Raw genomic sequence first — 19,850 nt, 5'->3', positions numbered from 1 at the left:
ACATTTGGAAGGGGAAAAGTCATTGAAAATGTATTAAATTGTTCTAGCACTTGCCTATTAAATACCGGATCAAGCACATACTGCAATATATCTTCTGGCACATTTTCAGCAATTGATTTGAGCTTTTCTGACCCAAAGTCATCATCTCTATTAAACTGGCATTTTCTCGACAGTCTCTTTAATAGCAATCACTTTCCAATTCTGATTTCAAATAGCGAGAATAAATCTAGCAATTATAATGTACCAAAATGGTGAATCGCCAATGCAGATTGGATTGGCTTCTGCTCGTATCTCGAAAAAAAACTTCCACTTCTGTCTCTCTCTGATGACGTAGACGAATCTCTGAACCTTTTTATCCACTGCATTATCTCTGCAGCTGATTTACATATTGACAAAACTTCTACAACCTATAGACGGAAGAAAGTACCATGGTGGAATAAGGACTGTGAATATGCAGTTCGTCAATGCAAAAAAGCATTAAACAGATATCGAAGAACTCGAAATAACGAAGATTTTGTGCAATTTAAAAAACTAAAGGCCAGAGCAAAATACGTGCTAAAAGAAAACAAGAAAATTTCATGGAGAGAATATACTTCATCACTAAAAACACTCCTTCTGCCGAAGTATGGACGAAAATACGACAAATGCAGGGCCGTAAGACAAGTTTTGGTATTCAAAGTATAAGCTATGAAAACATCGTTATCAATGACACACAACGCATTGCCAATTTACTAGCTGATACGTTTGAACAAAAACCCAAAAAACAATACTCACCTAACATATCATCAGGCACATTAACCGAAAAGGCCTCCACAATAAAAACTGTACAAGAAATCGATCCTATTAACACACCATTTACCTTAGAGGAACTAATGACGGCACTCGATTTGTGTAAAAACGCAGCCTCTGGTCCAGATGACATTCCTTTCATATTCTTAAAGAAATTATCGACTCCTTGCATCATTGTTTTATTAAAATTTTACAACGGTATTTGGAACAGTTATAATTTTCCTAAGCTGTGGCGAGAATCATATATTATACCAATTAAAAAAGTTCATAACCAAACACAAAGCTTATCTAATTCATATAGGTCAATATCACTGACGTGCACCATGTGCAAATTAATGGAGAAAATGGTAAACAAAAGATTGGTCTGGTTTTTGGAAAAAAATAGAGTTATTTCACCGGCACAATCCGGTTTTAGATCTCATAGCTCTACATCAGATAATTTGGTAATTTTACAGTCACTTATTTCCGACTCTATGGCCTGTAAACAAGATTTATTAGCAGCCTTTTTTGAAGTAGAAGGAGCCTTTGACACTGTTAAAAAATCTATAATACTCCAAAATCTTCAACAATGTGGACTTAATGGAAACATATACTACTTTGTGCAGAATTTTTTAGATGATATAAGCTCAAAGTATGTACTGTGAAGCTAACGAACCACCACTCTGGTTAAGGAGACAACATCTTCTTTTGTCATATGCAGCTAGCTTATCAGCCAATCCACAAAATCCAGTCTATCAACTAATTATACAACCAAATAATCTCATTAATCATTCTTAGACCACTAGAGCTGCACAACCCGTCTCTTGCATACTAAATTCTATTCTCGATGGTTTTGATCTTTCTGCAACTTCACCCTTTCATATTTCTACACATCCTCTGTGGCATAAGCAACTTCCGAATGTCAATACTTCCCTTTGCTCTTTCAATAAACATGATACTCCTAAAGCTATAATTAAAGATGCAGATGCCTCTAAAAATGATGTAGGGGTGGGTAGTGCTGTTGTTTCCTCTTTCAGCACTACAAAACTAATCAAACTTCCTGCCGTTTGTAGTGTATACACTGCAGAACTATATGGTATCGTCGAGGCTTTTCGTATGTTGGAACCAACTGACCGCAGTGTAGCGATTTGCACAGACTCCTTATCATCAATACAAGTAATCAAAAACATGTTCTCAGATTATCCTCTGGTAAATTTAATACATGACATATATAATAAACTTACGGATCATGGAGTAATTGTCACTATTGTCTGGGTACCTTCACATGTAGGAGTTGTAGGAAATGAAGCTGCAGATGTAGCCGCAAAAGAAGCTTCTACTTTGGATATACCTATATCAAATATCCAGTTGCATAATGATATTAAGAAAATGTTTAAAAAGCATATATATGACAAATGGCAAGCTAATTGGAACACAACTCAGAGTCACTTACACGATATACAACCAGTTATACCTTCCTTAGAGCTACCACCTATGCCCAGAACACACAAGGTTATTCTAAGAAGATTAAGGCTTGGACACACTCGTCTTACACATGGCTTTCCAATGGCATCTACCGATCCACCTTCATGCGGCCACTGCAGCAGTCTCTTAACAGTCAGACATTTTCTTATAGAATGTCCGCATTTTTCTGCTAAAAAAAAAAAACAACACCAGTTGGGAGATAATATTAAAGAAATGTTAAGTGAAACTCAGAAATTTGTAAACCTGTTTAAATATTTAAAAGACATTGAAGTGCTTAGTAAACTCTAAAGTTTAATAATTATGTGTAACGGTTAAATTTGTAAAAAATAAGTACTGTATATTGTCAAATGTAAAATTGTACATACTTTATATTGTATTATACTCTCATCGTGTCAATGACCTCGTAGTCGAGACACGTTAATTAAAATAAAAAAAAAATAATGAAAATGTACATATTTACCCATAAGCTGTAAATAAGGTTATATATTCAATAACAAAAATAAAATAATAAACATCGAAAAATTGTTTATTAATACTCAAAAATTTTATTTACAAATACATATTAATAAAAAAAGATTATGACACTAGTTGGCGCCAATATTTTAAACATAAAACAAATTCCAGTCTTTATATAATTTAAATAAACTCAATGCGCAAATTACCTAAATTAAAACTTTAACATCCCAAAAAAAAATGATAATCAAATGAATATTTGACTGCAACTGCAACCTGAACAAATTTCATTGACCATTGTTTCGTTTTACTTAATTAACGTTACTAAATTATATGTTGCAGCTAACATACTCAAAAAAATTAAAAATAAAATCACAAAAAAAAATGTTGCTTATTGTCAATATAAATAAGCAAATTTAATAAGCTAATGTCTCCAACAGCAAAAAAAAAACATTATCAATATAAAATATTGCACTTACGTAAAAGTTTGTTGACCTTTGAAGACAGTGCCATAGGCTTGTAAAAACAGATGTCGAATTCCACAGGAACAAGATAAATACATGGTGTAAGTGTCGAAGTTTGAAAAATCCTATCTGCGATACTGTAAAACCGAAAGTTTTTTTTATGTACAGCAATGCCTATACCTATATCCTCTTTGAAAAAAGTTGGGTAAAAAAGAAATATCGCGTATGCTCCGCTGTTTTTTGCTTCGTTTTTTGCATATATTTTTGTCAAAAAATTTATTCTTTTGAATTAATATGAATATTTTGACTTTAAAAGTGATATTTTGACAAGAAATTTAATTTAAAACAACTCCACCACAATTCACCACTTTCTCAAAAACGCTTAACTTTAACTCCTTTAACGTTGTAGATCCTTTAAGCCCTATTTTTTTAAACATAATCAATAGCCTATTTCTATTGGGGGAAAGGTCAACAAAAATCCAGCTGGTCTAGAGTAGTGGGAGCCACAACCAGAACAACTGGAAGATATGGATTATACAAAAATAAAAATAAGAAACTTCTCTCAGACCATTGTTTTTGAATTGTTATTTATTGTTTATCAGATCATCATTTGTATTTAAAATTTTAGGATTGGACACTCTCTATAAGATTTACACAACTCTCAGATGCTGGAATTTACGAATGTGAAATATGTATTTTTGAAAAATGTTCTACGTCTCTTGTCCACCTCAAACTTCAAGGTAAGACATTTTATGTGAGCATTTTTGTACAATAATTTATTATTTTAAAAAATATCTCACGTAAAATTGTGTAATACTCATATCGTTTGTACGTTTTTTACAACAGCAACTATTTTGACGACTAAATCTTATACGAACTCTAAACTGATTATCATACGAATGCTATTTAAATTGTTTGCTATCGTATATTACGAAAGTTTAGAGACAAATATTATCAATGCAAAATTGATATTACAATGCAATAATTGTTGTAAAATCTAATTAACGTTATAAACAAATCACAAAATACAAATCTTATCAATGCAAAATTGATATTGCAATGCAGTAGTTCTTGTAAAATCGAATTAACGTTATAAACAAATCACAAAATACAAATCTTATCAAAGCAAAATTGATACTGCAATGTAATAATTGTTGTAAAATCTAATAATTAACGTAATAAACCAAATTCCCTTTAATTTCAAATTTACGTTGACACATGTCAATCATCAGATAATTTTTGTTTCAATGATTTATACCTTAGAAATTTGTAAGTATAATTCTCTCCTCATGGTGCCGTCTCCTTTCGAAGGTTGGCGATCCAAATGGCAATTGTAGTTTTGGAAACTGCTGCGCGAAAGATTTCTGTGGATGAGCGGTTGAACCATCTCCTCAGGTCTTTCAGCCACGAGTTCTGGCGTCTACCTACTGATCTCTTGCCCTGTACTTTTCCTTCCAGTATAACTTGAAGTAATTCGTATCTTTCGCTTCTCAACATATGACCTAAGTATTGCATTTTCCTCTCTTTGATTATTCTCAGTAATTCTTTTTGTTTACACATGCGACGAAGTACCTCAACATTAGTAACTCCTTGTACCCACGGAATTCTCTACATTCGTCTGTATATATACATCTCAAAGGCATCTATTCTTTTTTCTATTTTAGAGTCCATTGTACAACTTTCACAGCCATACAGTAAGACAGAAAAAACGTAACATCTGATCATTCGGATTCTAAGCTGCAGACTAAGGTCTGATCTTGTAAAAATGTTTTCATGCTCATAAATGCTTTCCTTGCTTGTTCGATTCTTGATAGGATTTATTTTTTTGGATTACACTGACTATTGATATTTGCTCCCAAATATTTTATGGAATTTACCTGTTCTATTATTTGACCCTTAGCATACACATGTACGTTTATTGGTGTCTTTGAAAATACTAAAGTTTTAGTTTTGGAAACGTTTAGATGTAAACCGAACATTTCGCTGAGGTGAACTACCGCATTTACTATATTTTGTAGTTCTTGTGCGTTGCTTGCTATTAAGACGGTATCATCAGCATATCCGATGTTGTCTATGCTGATTGCGTTAATCTTAATTCCGCCTTGGACCTCCTCTAATGCTTCTCTGAATATAGACTATGAATACAAATTAAACAGTAGTGATGATAAGACGCAACCCTGTCTCACTCCTCGTCGGATTTGTATATTTTCGGATGTTGATTTTGTTGTTGCATATACATCAACATTCATGTCTCTGCATCGTTGCGTGTACACATTTAAAGCAAAAAGAGCCTCTCGTGTTCCCAATCCGTTTCGAAATCCGAATTAAGTGTCACTCATCTGGAACTCACACTTCTTGTAAAGTCTTGTATGGATAATTCTGAAAAAAGTTTTCAAAAAGACATTAAGCTTAATATTCGATAATCATCGCATTGTGAGGAATTCGATTTTTTTGGTAATGCTACGAATATTGATTTTAGCCAGTCTGTTGGTATTTTACCTGTGTCATATATATTATTGAATAGTGCTGTTAAGTCTAGGCTTTTACTTTCGTTATCTGCAATAGTTTCAGTATTTCGACATTGATATTGTCTGGACCGGTGGCTTTTTTATCTTTCTATTTATTTGATTATCTGTGGATGGCGGAGAACAAACTCTATCGTCATCAAAAAGAGTTTGTATGTATTCTTTCCATCTCTCTAGTTTGTCTGTTGTACCCGTAATTATTTCGTTATTATCATTTTTTAATATTGTTGCTTGTCCCTTTTTGTGTCTACCTGTCATTTCTTTAATTTTTTTATGAATATTAAAGGTGTCGTATTTTTCCTGAAGTTGTTCGATTTCTAGGCATTTTGTTGACATCCAGTTTTCTTTCGCCTCTCTGCACTTTTTTCTAATGATTTTGTTGATTTGCTTGTATTCTATTGGACTTGTTTTATGTTTTCGTCTTACATCCATGAGGTCCATGATCTCTTGCGTTATTCTTGTTTTTGTTGTGTTTTATGAACCCGATGTCTTCTTCTTATATCTCTGTTATTTTTGTTTTTAGAGCAGTCCATGTTACTTCAATGTCTGTCTGTACCAAGTTTTCGATCGTTTTTATATCTTCCTCAAGCTTAATACTTATTTCTTTTTTCTGTTCAGGGTTCTTCAGTTGTGAGGTAATTGCAAGTATAATTATAGTCTTTTATCATTTAATAAACATCTAGACACCGCATAGAGTCAGTCACCAAAAAATGACATAAAATATTAATCCGGCCAATATGACATGACATGAATGCTAAGATTGAAAAGAAATCGACTACATAAAAACAATAGGTAAACACAGCTTCCATAATACAACTAATGAAAATGGAAGCCTACCAGTAGACTTTGCTGCTAGCAAAAGAATGATCACAAGCCCAATGTTTTTTTCTAAACGTGACATCCATAAGGTCACATGGCTCTCAGCGAATAGTGAAACAAACAACCAGATAAATCTTAATGTTAATATACAAAAGAGCAGCAATAAATGTAATGGATGTGAGAGCTAAGAGGTGAGCTTGATACGGTTCGGATCACGTTCTATTATCACAGAAATAGAAAAGCGGTAACGAGAAAAATTAAACACAGAACTCCTAGAAGGGGGAGGAAACAAAAAAAAAATATATATAATAAATTGTCACTTATTTAGTGCATGGAATAAACAGAGTTGCGGAGGAAGTAAGAAAAAAATTTCCACTAGTTAACAGTTTAATAGCGAGCGTCAAGAAGGTATTCCTGAAATCACCTGTAGGAATACAATGTTACAGAAATATGCTTCCTGCTGTTTCACTGCCACCGCAACCCGTTTTAACACGTTGGGGAACATGGTTGGAAGCAGCTAATTTCTATGCTGATCATTTTGTTGAATAAAAAAAAATAATTAACCTTTTAACGGATTATAGTTGCCAATCTTTATTGGAAGCTAAGCAAGCCTTCTAAAACGCCATCCTCCAACAGCAACTGTCATTCATAAAATCAAATTATAGTGTTGTTCAGAAAACTATAACTCAATTAGAATCCTCCAAATTATCATTGTTAGAGAGTAAAGTTTTAATAAACGAATTTAAGTCATTGTGTTAAAACGTTAAAGGTACTATTGGAAAGAAAATTTTTCAAAAATTTAAAGTACCTATGGAAAAAAATAGTGCTTACCAGGTTCTTTCTGAAGTGGTTCAAGTACTAGCTGGGACATTTTCCGAACCATTTAATTTAGAACCATTTATTATAGTAAATTTGAAAAATGCCTCAGTTACATCAGTTGATGTCGAAAGAAGTTTTCCTATTTACAAATTATGTGTTCAGATAGAAGCCATAAGTTTTTATTAGAAAATTTTACCCAAAACCAAAATAATATTTATATGTTAAAATAATTGTATATGTTGTGTATTTATAATATTGTAAGTATTTTTGTAAATAAAAAAATATTGTAAATATTTTTTATTACATGCACATTTTCTAGATAAATATGCATATTTTGCATAAAACACTGCATATTTTTTCATAAAATACTGCATATTTATGCGCATATTTCATACTTTTTTATTTGCATATTTGTCTAAGTCTACATATAAGCAAGAAAATAAAATTTAACTATTTTGGATAGACGAGGACATTATACAATTTTTTGGGATATAAGGTGAAATCAAATGAAATGACACTTCAAACTCCTAATTTTCTCTTTACTTTACATTAATTAGTCATAGCAGTCAGTCAGTATATTATTCTTCTACTACAAATATAAAATATTATTCATATAAACTCTATACCAGTGGATCTCAAACTTTTTTAATGACGGAACTGTTTTAAACAACTATATTTTTAACGGAATCCTAAACCATGAAACCCTAAACTAAAAGCAAAACCAGTTAGATGGCGTGTATTATTTATTAGTAATCATAAAAATAAAAAGGTATATACAGTAACGCCTACTGAGTAACTTAAGTCAGTAAGCAAATGATAAAAGTAAGTTCATTTATTCGAAGGCATAAAATTGTTTTTTATTCCTCGTCAACTCAATTCACATTTTCGAAAAATGATTTTTTTTTTCAAACGTCACAAAAGTATTAATTTTTGTGAGGTGATTGACAACATAAAAATGTTAAAAAAGGAAAAAGACAGTTAAGATTTGATTTCACGTATAGTGCGTCTGTATATCCGCTTATACGTATTTCACCCTAAAAGGGATCATCAGAGACGGCTATTCACACACGCTTTGAACGTGAAAATAAATCTTTCCTGTCTTGGGAAGCAACTCTAACATGGCTTCGTATGAACGCAAATAGCGACATCTGATAATAAATCCGCAAAGTAATTTTTCGAAACCAAAATAAAATAAAAATGTTACTTTTACGCCTAGGCACAAAACTGTAAAAGTCAAAAGCTCAAAAGCTTCGTAAGCGTCAGTGGACTTGGTAGGCAACAATCCTTCGATTACAGTCTTTCCAATACACAAAATATCTGGAGGAATGCGCGATACCGTATGCCTCCCGATGACATAATACTCGTACTTTTAGGCGAAACTAAGCACAAACGTTCACAAATCGTTGGATTGTTAAAGTTCAACGTTAAAAGTCAATAGAATTAACGATAGACACATAACAATTAGTTGCAACGTTTGAAAAAGAAGTATGTTGTAAAATTAAAAAAGAATGTCGAACGAGCCTAGTGAGCCTATTAAATGTAATAGCTTTGTCACAAAAAGTACCATTTTAGATCAGATTATCAAATGAAAAGCTTTTTCGTGACACTCTTTGATACAGGTATCTAACAACTTCTTTTGATAAATTTGGTGATAACAATACGTAATAAACTAAATAGGTATGCAAAATATTAATCATTATTTTTTATTTATAAACAATATATAAACAATGTAAGATCTCTATTTCATTTAAAATATCAAAGATGAAGACCGGTAAATTTTAAGGAAAAGTAAAATGCACAAGAAACTATCATTTTGCTTAACACATTGAGTGCCACTATGGACACAAAAAAAATCTGTCCGTGGGGCCAAATTTTTTTTTCTCAATTTTTAAATGAAAATAACCATAAATTACTTTTTGTGCTTTTAAAAATTAAAAAGAAAAAAATAAAAAACCTGCAATTTAACAAATAAAAAAAAACAAAAATGGTGACACGTTGATCTCAAGCGGCCTCCGAGTTTCAATTTTTGCTTTCGGGCCATATGAGACCAACGTATCACCACACCATGCTGATGTAATATATTCACAGATTTCGACTCACAAAGGTTTACGTCACGGCGCGAACGTTGTTTACAATATCGGATCGGTTCAGTTATTGTTAAACTTTTGGTGACTAAAGATGTCTATTCTTGAGAAAGAACAGCAACGTTTAGAAAAGTTATTGCAAGAGGATGCATGCTCCGGCATGTTTTTCCGGCGAAGAGGATGTGAACGATTTTGAACTCGACGGAACATCAGATGGATTTGAACCCGAATCAGAGGACGAGTCTGACTCTGATTGACCAGAATATCAGCCATGCAAGAAGAAGAAAGTTTTAACAAAAATATGTGGCTCAAAACGCACTGCCAATTTACACGAAGTGAACTTAGGTGCATCGACATCTAGTGAAATTATCCAACCAGTCAATAAACCACAACACATTATAGCAGATACCATTGAAGCTCTTATTCAACAAATGCAGATTTTCTCATCAAGTGACGAAGAAGAGGACCAACAAGTTACTATTGCTACATATGTCTGGACTCCAGTCAGTGGCAATTACCTAAAGAAATTTGATTTTCTGGCAAATGAAAATGGTACTGGATTTCGAGCGGAATTGTATGAAACTATGTACAATAAAACTCCATACGATTTTTACAAATTGTTTGTAAATGAGGATATGATAAATTTAATGGTAAAAGAAAAAAATAATTTTTTTGGATTTTCTAATTATTTTTCTACTTTTAGGTGACTCAAACTAATCGCTATGCTGACCAGTGCATTGAGAAAAACGATTATACTAATTCTCGCGTAAAATCCTGGAAACAAACTCAGATGAAATAGAAAAACTATTCGGAATTATTCTCTGGATGGGTTTATGTCCTCTTCCTGAAGTGAGGAGCTATTGGTCTCGAGACAAAGTATATAGTAATTATATCTGCAAAATTATGCAATCTCGCAACAGGTTTCAACTTTTACTCAAGATGTTCCATTTCAGCAATAATGCAATTTTGTCAGACGACAGGTTGCAAAAACTGACGCCCCTATTAGATGTTCTGTGTCTAAGTACTAAGCACATGGCTGAGATGATTCCAGTAAAGAAAAGAGGACAAGACAAAAATAGTTATAGATTATAATAAATGTAAGGCATTTATTGATTTATCCGATCAAGTGAAAGCCTATAATACGTCCTTAAGGCGAAGCTTAAAGTGGTACAGAAAGCTGGCGTTGGAACTCCTAAAAGGAACGTGTCTTGTAAATGCTTATATTGCTCATCAAGAAATAGCCAATGTCAATTACTAAATTTGGAGAGGAAGGTGAAGATTTTGCGCCAAATAATGAAGAGTCCGAGGAAGCCTCACATATACTGGAAGATGTTGGCCGAGCTAATAGAAGACGTTGCGTTATTTGTTATGCGAAGATCTCTGAACAGTCGGGTTCCAAGGAGGCCTCAAGAAAAACTCCACAACGTTCAGTGAAGTGCTCTAATTGTAAAAAACATTACTGTATATCTTGTTTTTTTTTGTAGCGCATAATGCAACGAAGATATAGAATACCAAAGCCCTTGTTCCCGTTATTTTAAGTTTTCATGCAGTGTAAAGTTTTATTTTTATGTACATGTACTTCTTTGTAGTAAATAATAAAATTTAAATTAAAGAAACCTTTAAAAATTACGATTTTTATTTAAAACAAAAAAAAGTCATATTGCTGTAGGGTGCCACAACGGTCTCGTATATAAAGGCCAAATATATATATATATATATATATATATATATATATATATATATATATATATATATTAATGTGATATCTAGAATTTTAATTTTAAAACTTTACAAAAAATATATATAAAACATTATTAAAATTTTTGATTGATGATTTATATTCAACTTTCAATTTTGTTATCTCAGGTTTTACTCGTGCTTCAATATCTATACTTTACAGCTGATGGATTAGGTCCAAAGAATAACAGAATAAAACAACATAATATGATATGAAAATAATGTAATAAAATAAACTGATTAAAATACCTCCAAAAATTATTAGCATACAATGTTTATCAAACAAAATTCGTTCTACGTACGTGAACCTTTAAAATGCATGGATAATATAATAAAACTACAATCTAAGATACAGCTTATTATTCTACATAAACAAATCAAATAATATTCAGTGTCCTTCCTAATGCAATTTTGATATAACGATTGTACCAAGAAAAATTTGTATGAATTATCCAATTCTCTTCACAGCTCCGTGTCCCCTCTCAGAACAAATTTGATCTCCTTCGACTATCGACTAACTTATTCACACGTTACTAATATGATATAATATTTTTTAACCCAAAATTCTCAAATTTAATATATTATGAATGTTTCTCCCGTTGAAACGCTTCCTATGCCTTGAGTTGTCCAATTCCTTGTTCTATGCAAAATGAACTATCAGTTCTCAGTAGTCTTCTATGTAATTGGCAATATTAAACAAGATATTGCAATTTAGTGTCTTCAATGCTCTCCTTCGAATGCACGTACCTTTCCAATGATGCCAGCCTCTTTTCCTCTCGCCAAACTTAATCTCTCGTTCCGAAATAAACAGCGATACGTAGAATACAAGTAGGAAAAGTTTACTTACAAATTTGTACCAGATCAGCTACCGTCGGATACAATTACTTCACCAACTCACAACTTATTCTTTATCACTTACTACCCTTGGATACCACCTCGAAAACCAACCATTCACTTTAAGAAACTGGAACTAACTGACTCTCTCATCTCCTCTATCCATTCATCCAACCTCTCATTATACACACCCATCACCACTTTCCAAATTCTCGGCCAATCAGAAATTTGCATACCACTCCCACATAACATCAGAAATACCTACAAACTTTCCTAATTCATATTATTTCTACAAGGACACTTAATTTCTACTGGGTATTTACATATTCCGAACAATCATTTATTTATTAACTATTTTTATTGTCCTTTTCATGGCGCAAATCCGGCTTACGGAACACTTTATGGCTTATGGGGAAAAACCATCGTTAACTTCTATTCATTGTACCCGCACTATTTCACTTGTTATATTTATACAAAAGAATATTTATGACTAAGATTACCTTTGGTTAATTCCAGGCAGCTCGGAGTATTTTTTTTTATTTTCTATAATCTCTGAAATATTGATTTCATCGTACATTTAATATTTTAATTTTGAATACCACAACAATATATATATATATATATATATATATATATATATATATATATATAAATTAAACAATGGTATGTAATCAATTTCATATTTCAGTTAATTACATATTTCGGAGATGTTTTCTGAGAACAATTAAATAACTAAAGAGTTTAGAAAACAGTCAACATTGTTTTCAAATTATTAAACTCCTTAATGATGGTTGCTTTTACAATGTCAGTAATATTATCCCATTTTGTTTTAAGAGGCACGTGCAAAAATAATTGGAGGTCCTGTAAAAGTGATACCGAGTGACAAAGAGCTTCCCCTTCGCCTCAGCTGCGAGCTGATAAATTCGATGGAAAAGCCGGCTTATATATTTTGGTATCATGGGGACAGGATGATAAACTATGACCTTGAGGACGGGGCCACCGTCAGAGAAGGACCTCAGGGAAGCGAACTGATCTTTCAGAAAGCGAACAAAACGCACGCGGGGAATTATTCGTGCGTGCCGTCAAACGCGAGGTTGGATAGTGTCACGGTGTATTACGGAGGTGAGAACATGTATTTTTTTCTATATGTTTAAAATTGTACATGCTTGAAAAAGCATGAAATATTACAAAAGAAGTTGTTAATGTTATTAAATCGATATAAATTTAAAAATTATAATTAATGATTAGATATTTCACTAATTATATTTCTTCATATGTTTCCATTTTCTTTTTATTGTGCCGTCTTCTTTCAAAATTTACCAACATCAAAATGATGTTAATTAATTTAGTATTGTTTACGGGCATCCCATTTAAGTGAGTGCCTCCCAACGGTGGGATACCGACAAGAACTTTGTTATTGATAAAAAAGTGTTGAATATGGTAAATGTATATGCTCCTTAAGTCGGTCTGAATGAGAATATAAAGGAAATCTCTATGATCAATTGAGAAAGAGATATGATTAAAGACATTCCATCATAGGAGGTGATTTTAATGCACATGATGATCAATACAAGAGAGGATATATACCAATGCATGTGGGACTACGATTTGGAATTAGAAATTGTGCTGGGATTGATATGTTGGAATTAGTAGAATCATTAATGGTGGCTGTTAACATCTCTCTCTCTCTCTCCAATGGCGCTACAGCCCAAATCGAGCCTTAGTCTCCTCCAAACTATGCCTCTAACATTGCCGATTTCTTTTGGCAATCTTTTGGTTTTCATTCTTACTACATGACTAGCTCATCGAAGTCTCTGAAGTTTAACGAATTCTGAGATCGAAGCCTCTTTGAAGAGTTGGTAGGGTTTATGGTTGTACCTGGATCTCCATACTTAGTTTTCGTTAATAGCTCCAAATATCTTCCTTAGGAGTTTTCGTTCGAATACTTCCACCTTTCGATTTGTGTCTTCTGTCATCACCCATGTCTCACAACAATAACATACTACGACTGTTAACATCTTCTTCTTCTAATGGCGCTACAACCCTTTGTGAGTCTTGGCCTCCTTAACAATGTTCTTCCATTCTACCCTGTCGGATACTTTCCTTCGCCACTGCCTGATGTTTATGGTTTTAAGATCCCTCTCTACGTCGTCTATTCATCTTTTACGGGGCCTTCCTCTTGTTCTATTTCCTTGGGGCTTCCATCTCTGGACTACTTTTACAGCTCGATTATCTGGCATTCTTTCTAGGTAACCAAGCCAGTTTAGTCTTTGTGACTTTACAAATCTTACAATATCTGCCCTCTGCATTAGTTCATCCAGCTCTTGGTTCATTTTAATTCTCCACGAACCATCGCTGCAATATCTTCCTTAGTATTTTGGGCTCAAATATTCTCAGTTGATTTTCATCAGTGGTTGAGAGGGTCCACGTCTCACATCCATATGTGACCACTGGTCTAATTACTGTTTTGTAGATTCTAAGCTTAGACTCACGATTCAGTAACTTACTTTTTATTAAGTCTTTGTATGCATAAAAGCACTTATTACCGCTAAGAATCCGTGTTTGTATTTCTTAACTGATGTTGTTGTTGTTATTTATTATTAAGCCTAGGTAGGGAAAAGTGGAGGCATATTTGTAGGTATGGTTGTCTACCTTCAGATTCTCATGTTTATTCAATTTTGTGCACTCCATATATTTTGTTTTACTTTCATTTATATATAGACCAAACGTAGCAGCTTCTCGTTTCAGTTCTATAACTTTTTCGCCTAATACCCTGTTGTTGCGGCTTATTATGGCAACATCATCCGCATATGCGCATATTTGCATTGATCTTGTATTAATACAGCCGTTTATATCCAGTTTTCTAACAACAGCTTCTTAAGTTAGATTAAAAAGTGTTATTGATAAGGCATCACCTTGTCTAACTCCATTTTCAATATCAAAGGCCTGCGTCATATCTCCATCTATTCTCACTATAGCTTTGGAACCCTCCAGAGTCATTCGTGTAAGTTATTGGGTATTATAACTTATTGGGTATCCCTAACATAGACATAGCTTTAACATCTTATTTGAAATCGATATACAAGTTGTAAATAGGTATGTTATATCCAACACATTTTTCATGTATACCTCTTAACATATGTATTTGGACTATAGTTGACTTCTTTGATCTGAAGCCAAATTGGTATTCACCAATAATCTCCTTCGAAAACGATTCCAGGCGGCTGTATATAATTCCTGATAATATCTTGTAGATGACATTTAAAACTGTTGTGCCCCTATAATTTTTGCAGAGTCGTTTGTCTCCGCCTTTGTACATAGGAAGTATGATTCCTACTTTCCAATCTTCTGGGATGACTTCTAGTGTCCATATGCGGTCGATTAGTTTATGGATTCGCCTCCATAGCGCATGTCTACCATTATTTATCAGTTCTGCAGTTATCCCATCTGTGCCAGGTGCTTTGTTATTTTTTAGATGTTTTATGACGTTTATCGTTTCTTCCAATGTTGGTTGCTCAACTAGTTGTTCTGCTGTGTGGTGAATTATTTCTTCATCTTTGTTTTGTTTTTTTTTTCTGGGTTTAACAGCTCTTGAAAATACTAATTCCACCTTTTCATTATTTCCTCTTTCTCGCTGATAATTGCCGCATTTTTGTCGCATTTTTGTCCTTGAAAACTGTTGGTCTTGTCATGTATCCTTGGGTGTATTGCTTGGTTTCATTGTAAAATTTTCTAGTATCTCTTCTGTTATTATAATCTGTAATTTGTTGTATTTTTCTATTCAACATTTGTCTCTTTTTTCTTCTACATATTTTCTTTGTATCTTTTTTGAGTTTTTCATATGCCCTTCTATTCAATCAGGAATCCCTATTTCTGTCTAGCTATATTTTTGCTATTTATTACTTGTTGGCAATCATAGTCAAATCATTCCTCGTTTCTTTTGCTTAAGGTTTCACCTAATGTTTCCTTTGCATTATTTGTCATTGTCGTTTGGATGACATTCTATTCTTCTTCAATGTTGTTTTGTTCTCCTCTTTCATTTAATATAAATTGTATTTTCTGCTGGTACTCATTGTTCTTTTTAGGATTTTTAAACAAATATGTGTTCCATTTTCTTTGTTTGGCGCCTTTCTCGTTTCTTACCATTGATATTCTTTGTTTTATCTTCGATATAACCAATAAATGGTCCGAATCGCAATTTGCACCTCTATAAGTTCTAACATCCGTTATGGAGGTTGCCCACCGCTTAGATATGAATATGTGATCAATTTAATTAAATTTATTAGTACCACGTATCATTCAGGTTCCTTTTTGAATATTTTTATGAGGGAAACATGTACTAACAACTCTTAGTTTGTTTGTCATTGCCAACTGTGCCACTTTTATATGGTTGTTGCTGGTAATATCATGTAAACTATGCTTACCAAAGGATTCTGCATATACTTTTCGTAGCTTCGCATTCATATCACCCAGGACTATAACTGCATCTCTCTTCTGTGCGTTTTCAGATTCTACTTGTAGTTGGTCATAGAATTGATCGGTTACTAGTTCATCTGCTGCTTCTGTTGGGGCATGGATATTAATAATTGTAGTATTATGAAATTTTCCCCTTAGACGTATTTTGCATATTGTTTCATTAACTGGAGTAAAACCCAATACTGACCTGCGGCATTTATGGTTTACCATAAAACCCACTCCAAAGTCTCCTTGTCTTTCTGCTCCACAGTAGTACATACTGTATTCTTTTTTATTTATGCAACCATGCCCTTTAAATCTGATTTCTTGGAGAGCTGCTATGTCTACTTCGTACTTCAATAGTTCCTGTGCAATACTTTGCATTTTGCCTGCCTGAAGCATGGTTTGGACATTCCAGGTTCCCAGTCACAAATCCATCATTAAGTCCTTATTACGTAGCTTTGGTCGTTGTCCGTTGGTCCGTCCGGTTAGTTCATTGTTCGTAGCATTCGTGATAGCTGAGTTTAAGGTGAACAGGTTAACGGCCTATTGCACCCGAGTCCAGTGCCAGGGCTGCTGGCTATAGCTTCTGAACAAGCTATGCTTTCTCCCTTCCTCGTCCGCCCTGACTCTACCTTCCATTGGGGTTGGTTACCCAATCTCCAATAGGGTTGCTCAGGTGTACCGGGGTTTAACTGTGTGATCAAGATTACACTTCTTGGAGGTGAGGATAGGAATTGAGTAGAAGAGGCTGGAGGTATTATCTGGAAGCAACACCTTGTATTGCGCCTAAGTACTCCTTTGAACACGACTATTAACATATTCTTTAGAAAAAGAGAAATTAAATTTATAACATTATTTTATGATAAGAAAAGAAACCGTCCATCTAGTCGGTGGTAGTCCTCTGCTTGGATATACCTCTTGTGTTGTTCGCCATTCCAGAATCCTTCTAGTCCATCTATCATCCATCAATCTGGCAATATGTCCGGTCCAAACCCACTTAGCCATGGCTATTCCTTTAACTGCATCCGTGACTTCTGTTCTTCTTATTTCTGTGTTTTGTACTTTATCTGTGATTGCAATATATCACATTGATCTTTTCAAAGCGTGTTATGTAACTCTTATTTTATTTATTGTTTCTTGTGTAATAGTTAGTGTCTCTGCACCATATGTCAGAACCGGTAAGACACCTTAGTTAAAAACCTTTCTTTTTAAACAAACTGGAATATTAGATTTAAAAATTGTAAGCTATTACTTAATCGATGCTATGGCTTTCAATCTAAATTTGATCGCTGACTACAAGGTTGGTCATATATTTTGCCTTTAAGGTGTTAATTTTAATACCCTTTGTTTTTGACGCTTTATGGAGAACTCTATTAAAACGATGTCATCGGTAAATCTTAGGTGATTGATTCACTTTAGTACTATAATAATTTAACTTTTTAAAACTAACTTAACTTTAAAACTTACTGATAGTCTCGTCCTGGTTTTCTTGCAGGTACATCATTACCTTTATAATTTTATTATTCTTCCCACACAGCCTTACTTTCTTAATAATTTCTGACTTATAATCGCCTTACTCTTTTTTGTCATTTTTTGCCAAATTTAAATCACTATTCGTCGCATTTATTCCAGACATCTTGACAGCAAGTCGAACCTGATGCTGTTTCTGATTGGAATGGTGAGTTGACATATAAAAAACGGATTTATAAATAAATTTCAATATTGTCAAAAATTAATTTATGTTGTTTCAGAAATGACCGATTCATTTGGATTTTTGATTTAACTTTTTAATTTTACCAATTACAACAAAAAATTTTACTTCAATGTAAAATTTTTTAAAAAAGACTTAGTCAACTCTTGGTATAGCCGGACATGGTAGGGGACTCTATATATTTTAAATTAATTGTGCATATCTAAAAACCCCTCATCCTAAATTATCACACATTATTATGTTTCTTTAAAACGTCTAGTCAAAACTCATAAAGAATCACCCTGTACACATGCTAGTTTCTCCAATTTGTTTACTTTCACGCTACTAACAATTTTATATTTTTTGTGTTTTAGAGGTAGGATGTGATCCACTCGGAGATGGTAGTGGTACTAAAATGACGCACCAAGAACGATATATGACTATTACCATATTAATACCCCTATTTTGTTTTCTTAAACAATGGTTATAAGACTTAAAGATAGTTATAAATTTGTATAATTTTAAGTCGTCCACTAAATAAAAGGTATCTTATTATTAGATAACAAATTGGTTAAATTAATATTTATTTCATGTGAAATAAAATTTTAAACTTAAATTTTGTTTTTTACGCCCTATACTTAAAGTACCTACTTTTACTTGATTTCCGTACATTTGGTATTCGTCGTTGAAGTGGAAAAAGTAAAAAACTAACAACAGGCATAATGTTAACATTATTCCACGCTTCCAATGAGCTAACACAGTCGATAACTGCACACTCTGATTGAAAACAAAATATCAAGTCATTTTTGAAAGCATACTATCATTAATCTAATTGGGTTATTTCAGTTGGTAATATTGTTACCAAAAACAGATAGTGAATATTCCGATATCAAAAGACGTATTTAAGACAAATTATTGAAAACTAAACGTAGAATAAATAATTGAAAAATAATAAATATTTAATGAAATGGGGGAACCACAATACTACATACAGCTTTGCAAAATGGGTAAACTGGACGATTACAGCAAACACTGTCCTTAATCCACACTATAAGCACTGTGCTCTTGATCACTGCCAGCAACCTTTTTTTAAAGGGAGTTTAGAGATTTCTTCTGGCTCAATACTTGCTTTACAAAAGTACATAAGATTAACTTATGATATAAAAGTCTTTTGTCTTGAAAACTGAAAAAAAAAACAGTAACGAGATAAAAATACAAAGAGATGTCAGATATGGTAACACACTATAACCAAAGCTTTTTATAATTGCTCTAGAACGATAAGTATTGATGGAAAAAGCCAGCGTGAGTTATGCTGATGACATAGTTTTGATAGGAGATTACCTAGGCTAAACCAATATTATGTTAGAAGAACTGAAAAGAGCCTGCACAGAAATCGGTTAAAAAATCAATATTCCCAAGACCAAAACACATGACAAATCTCGTGTCCAGTAACAAACTAAAAATTCAGAAAGATGAAGTAGAACTTGTTTATAAATACATATACTAAATCCGTAAAATAGTTTCGAAACACAATTCAGATATCTGCCTTAATCTGAGCCTTCTAAAAATTGCAAGGCATAGCAGACGTTGATAAAGATGTTAATAGAGACATGAGGAATCTAAAATTTGCATTCCACGACATGTCTCCTAAACTAAGCAGAAATCATTAGCGAATTGGTTTCTTGTACTCATACAGAGTAGATCCGAATAAAAT

At 33.1% G+C, this 19,850-nt stretch overlaps 1 protein-coding gene across 2 annotated transcripts in view; it reads left to right on the top strand.

The window, feature by feature from the left end:
- The window catches only part of LOC140448502 (uncharacterized), an 87,777-nt gene extending 69,142 nt beyond the window's left edge, over positions 1-18,635 (top strand). For both annotated transcript variants that reach the window (XM_072541586.1, XM_072541585.1), the window contains exons 6-8: positions 3,799-3,910; positions 12,823-13,110; positions 18,511-18,635. In XM_072541586.1, the coding sequence (XP_072397687.1) occupies positions 3,799-3,910; positions 12,823-13,110; positions 18,511-18,626 (516 nt within the window). In that variant the 3' untranslated portion in view covers positions 18,627-18,635. The remainder of the gene's footprint in view (positions 1-3,798; positions 3,911-12,822; positions 13,111-18,510) is intronic.
- The last annotated feature ends 1,215 nt before the right edge of the window (positions 18,636-19,850 follow it).

This window comes from Diabrotica undecimpunctata, chromosome 8 (genome assembly GCF_040954645.1).
Source record: "Diabrotica undecimpunctata isolate CICGRU chromosome 8, icDiaUnde3, whole genome shotgun sequence".
Lineage (NCBI taxonomy): Eukaryota > Metazoa > Arthropoda > Insecta > Coleoptera > Chrysomelidae > Diabrotica > Diabrotica undecimpunctata.
Note: the sequence above shows the minus strand (reverse complement) of the source record. Positions and strands in the feature narration are given on the sequence as shown.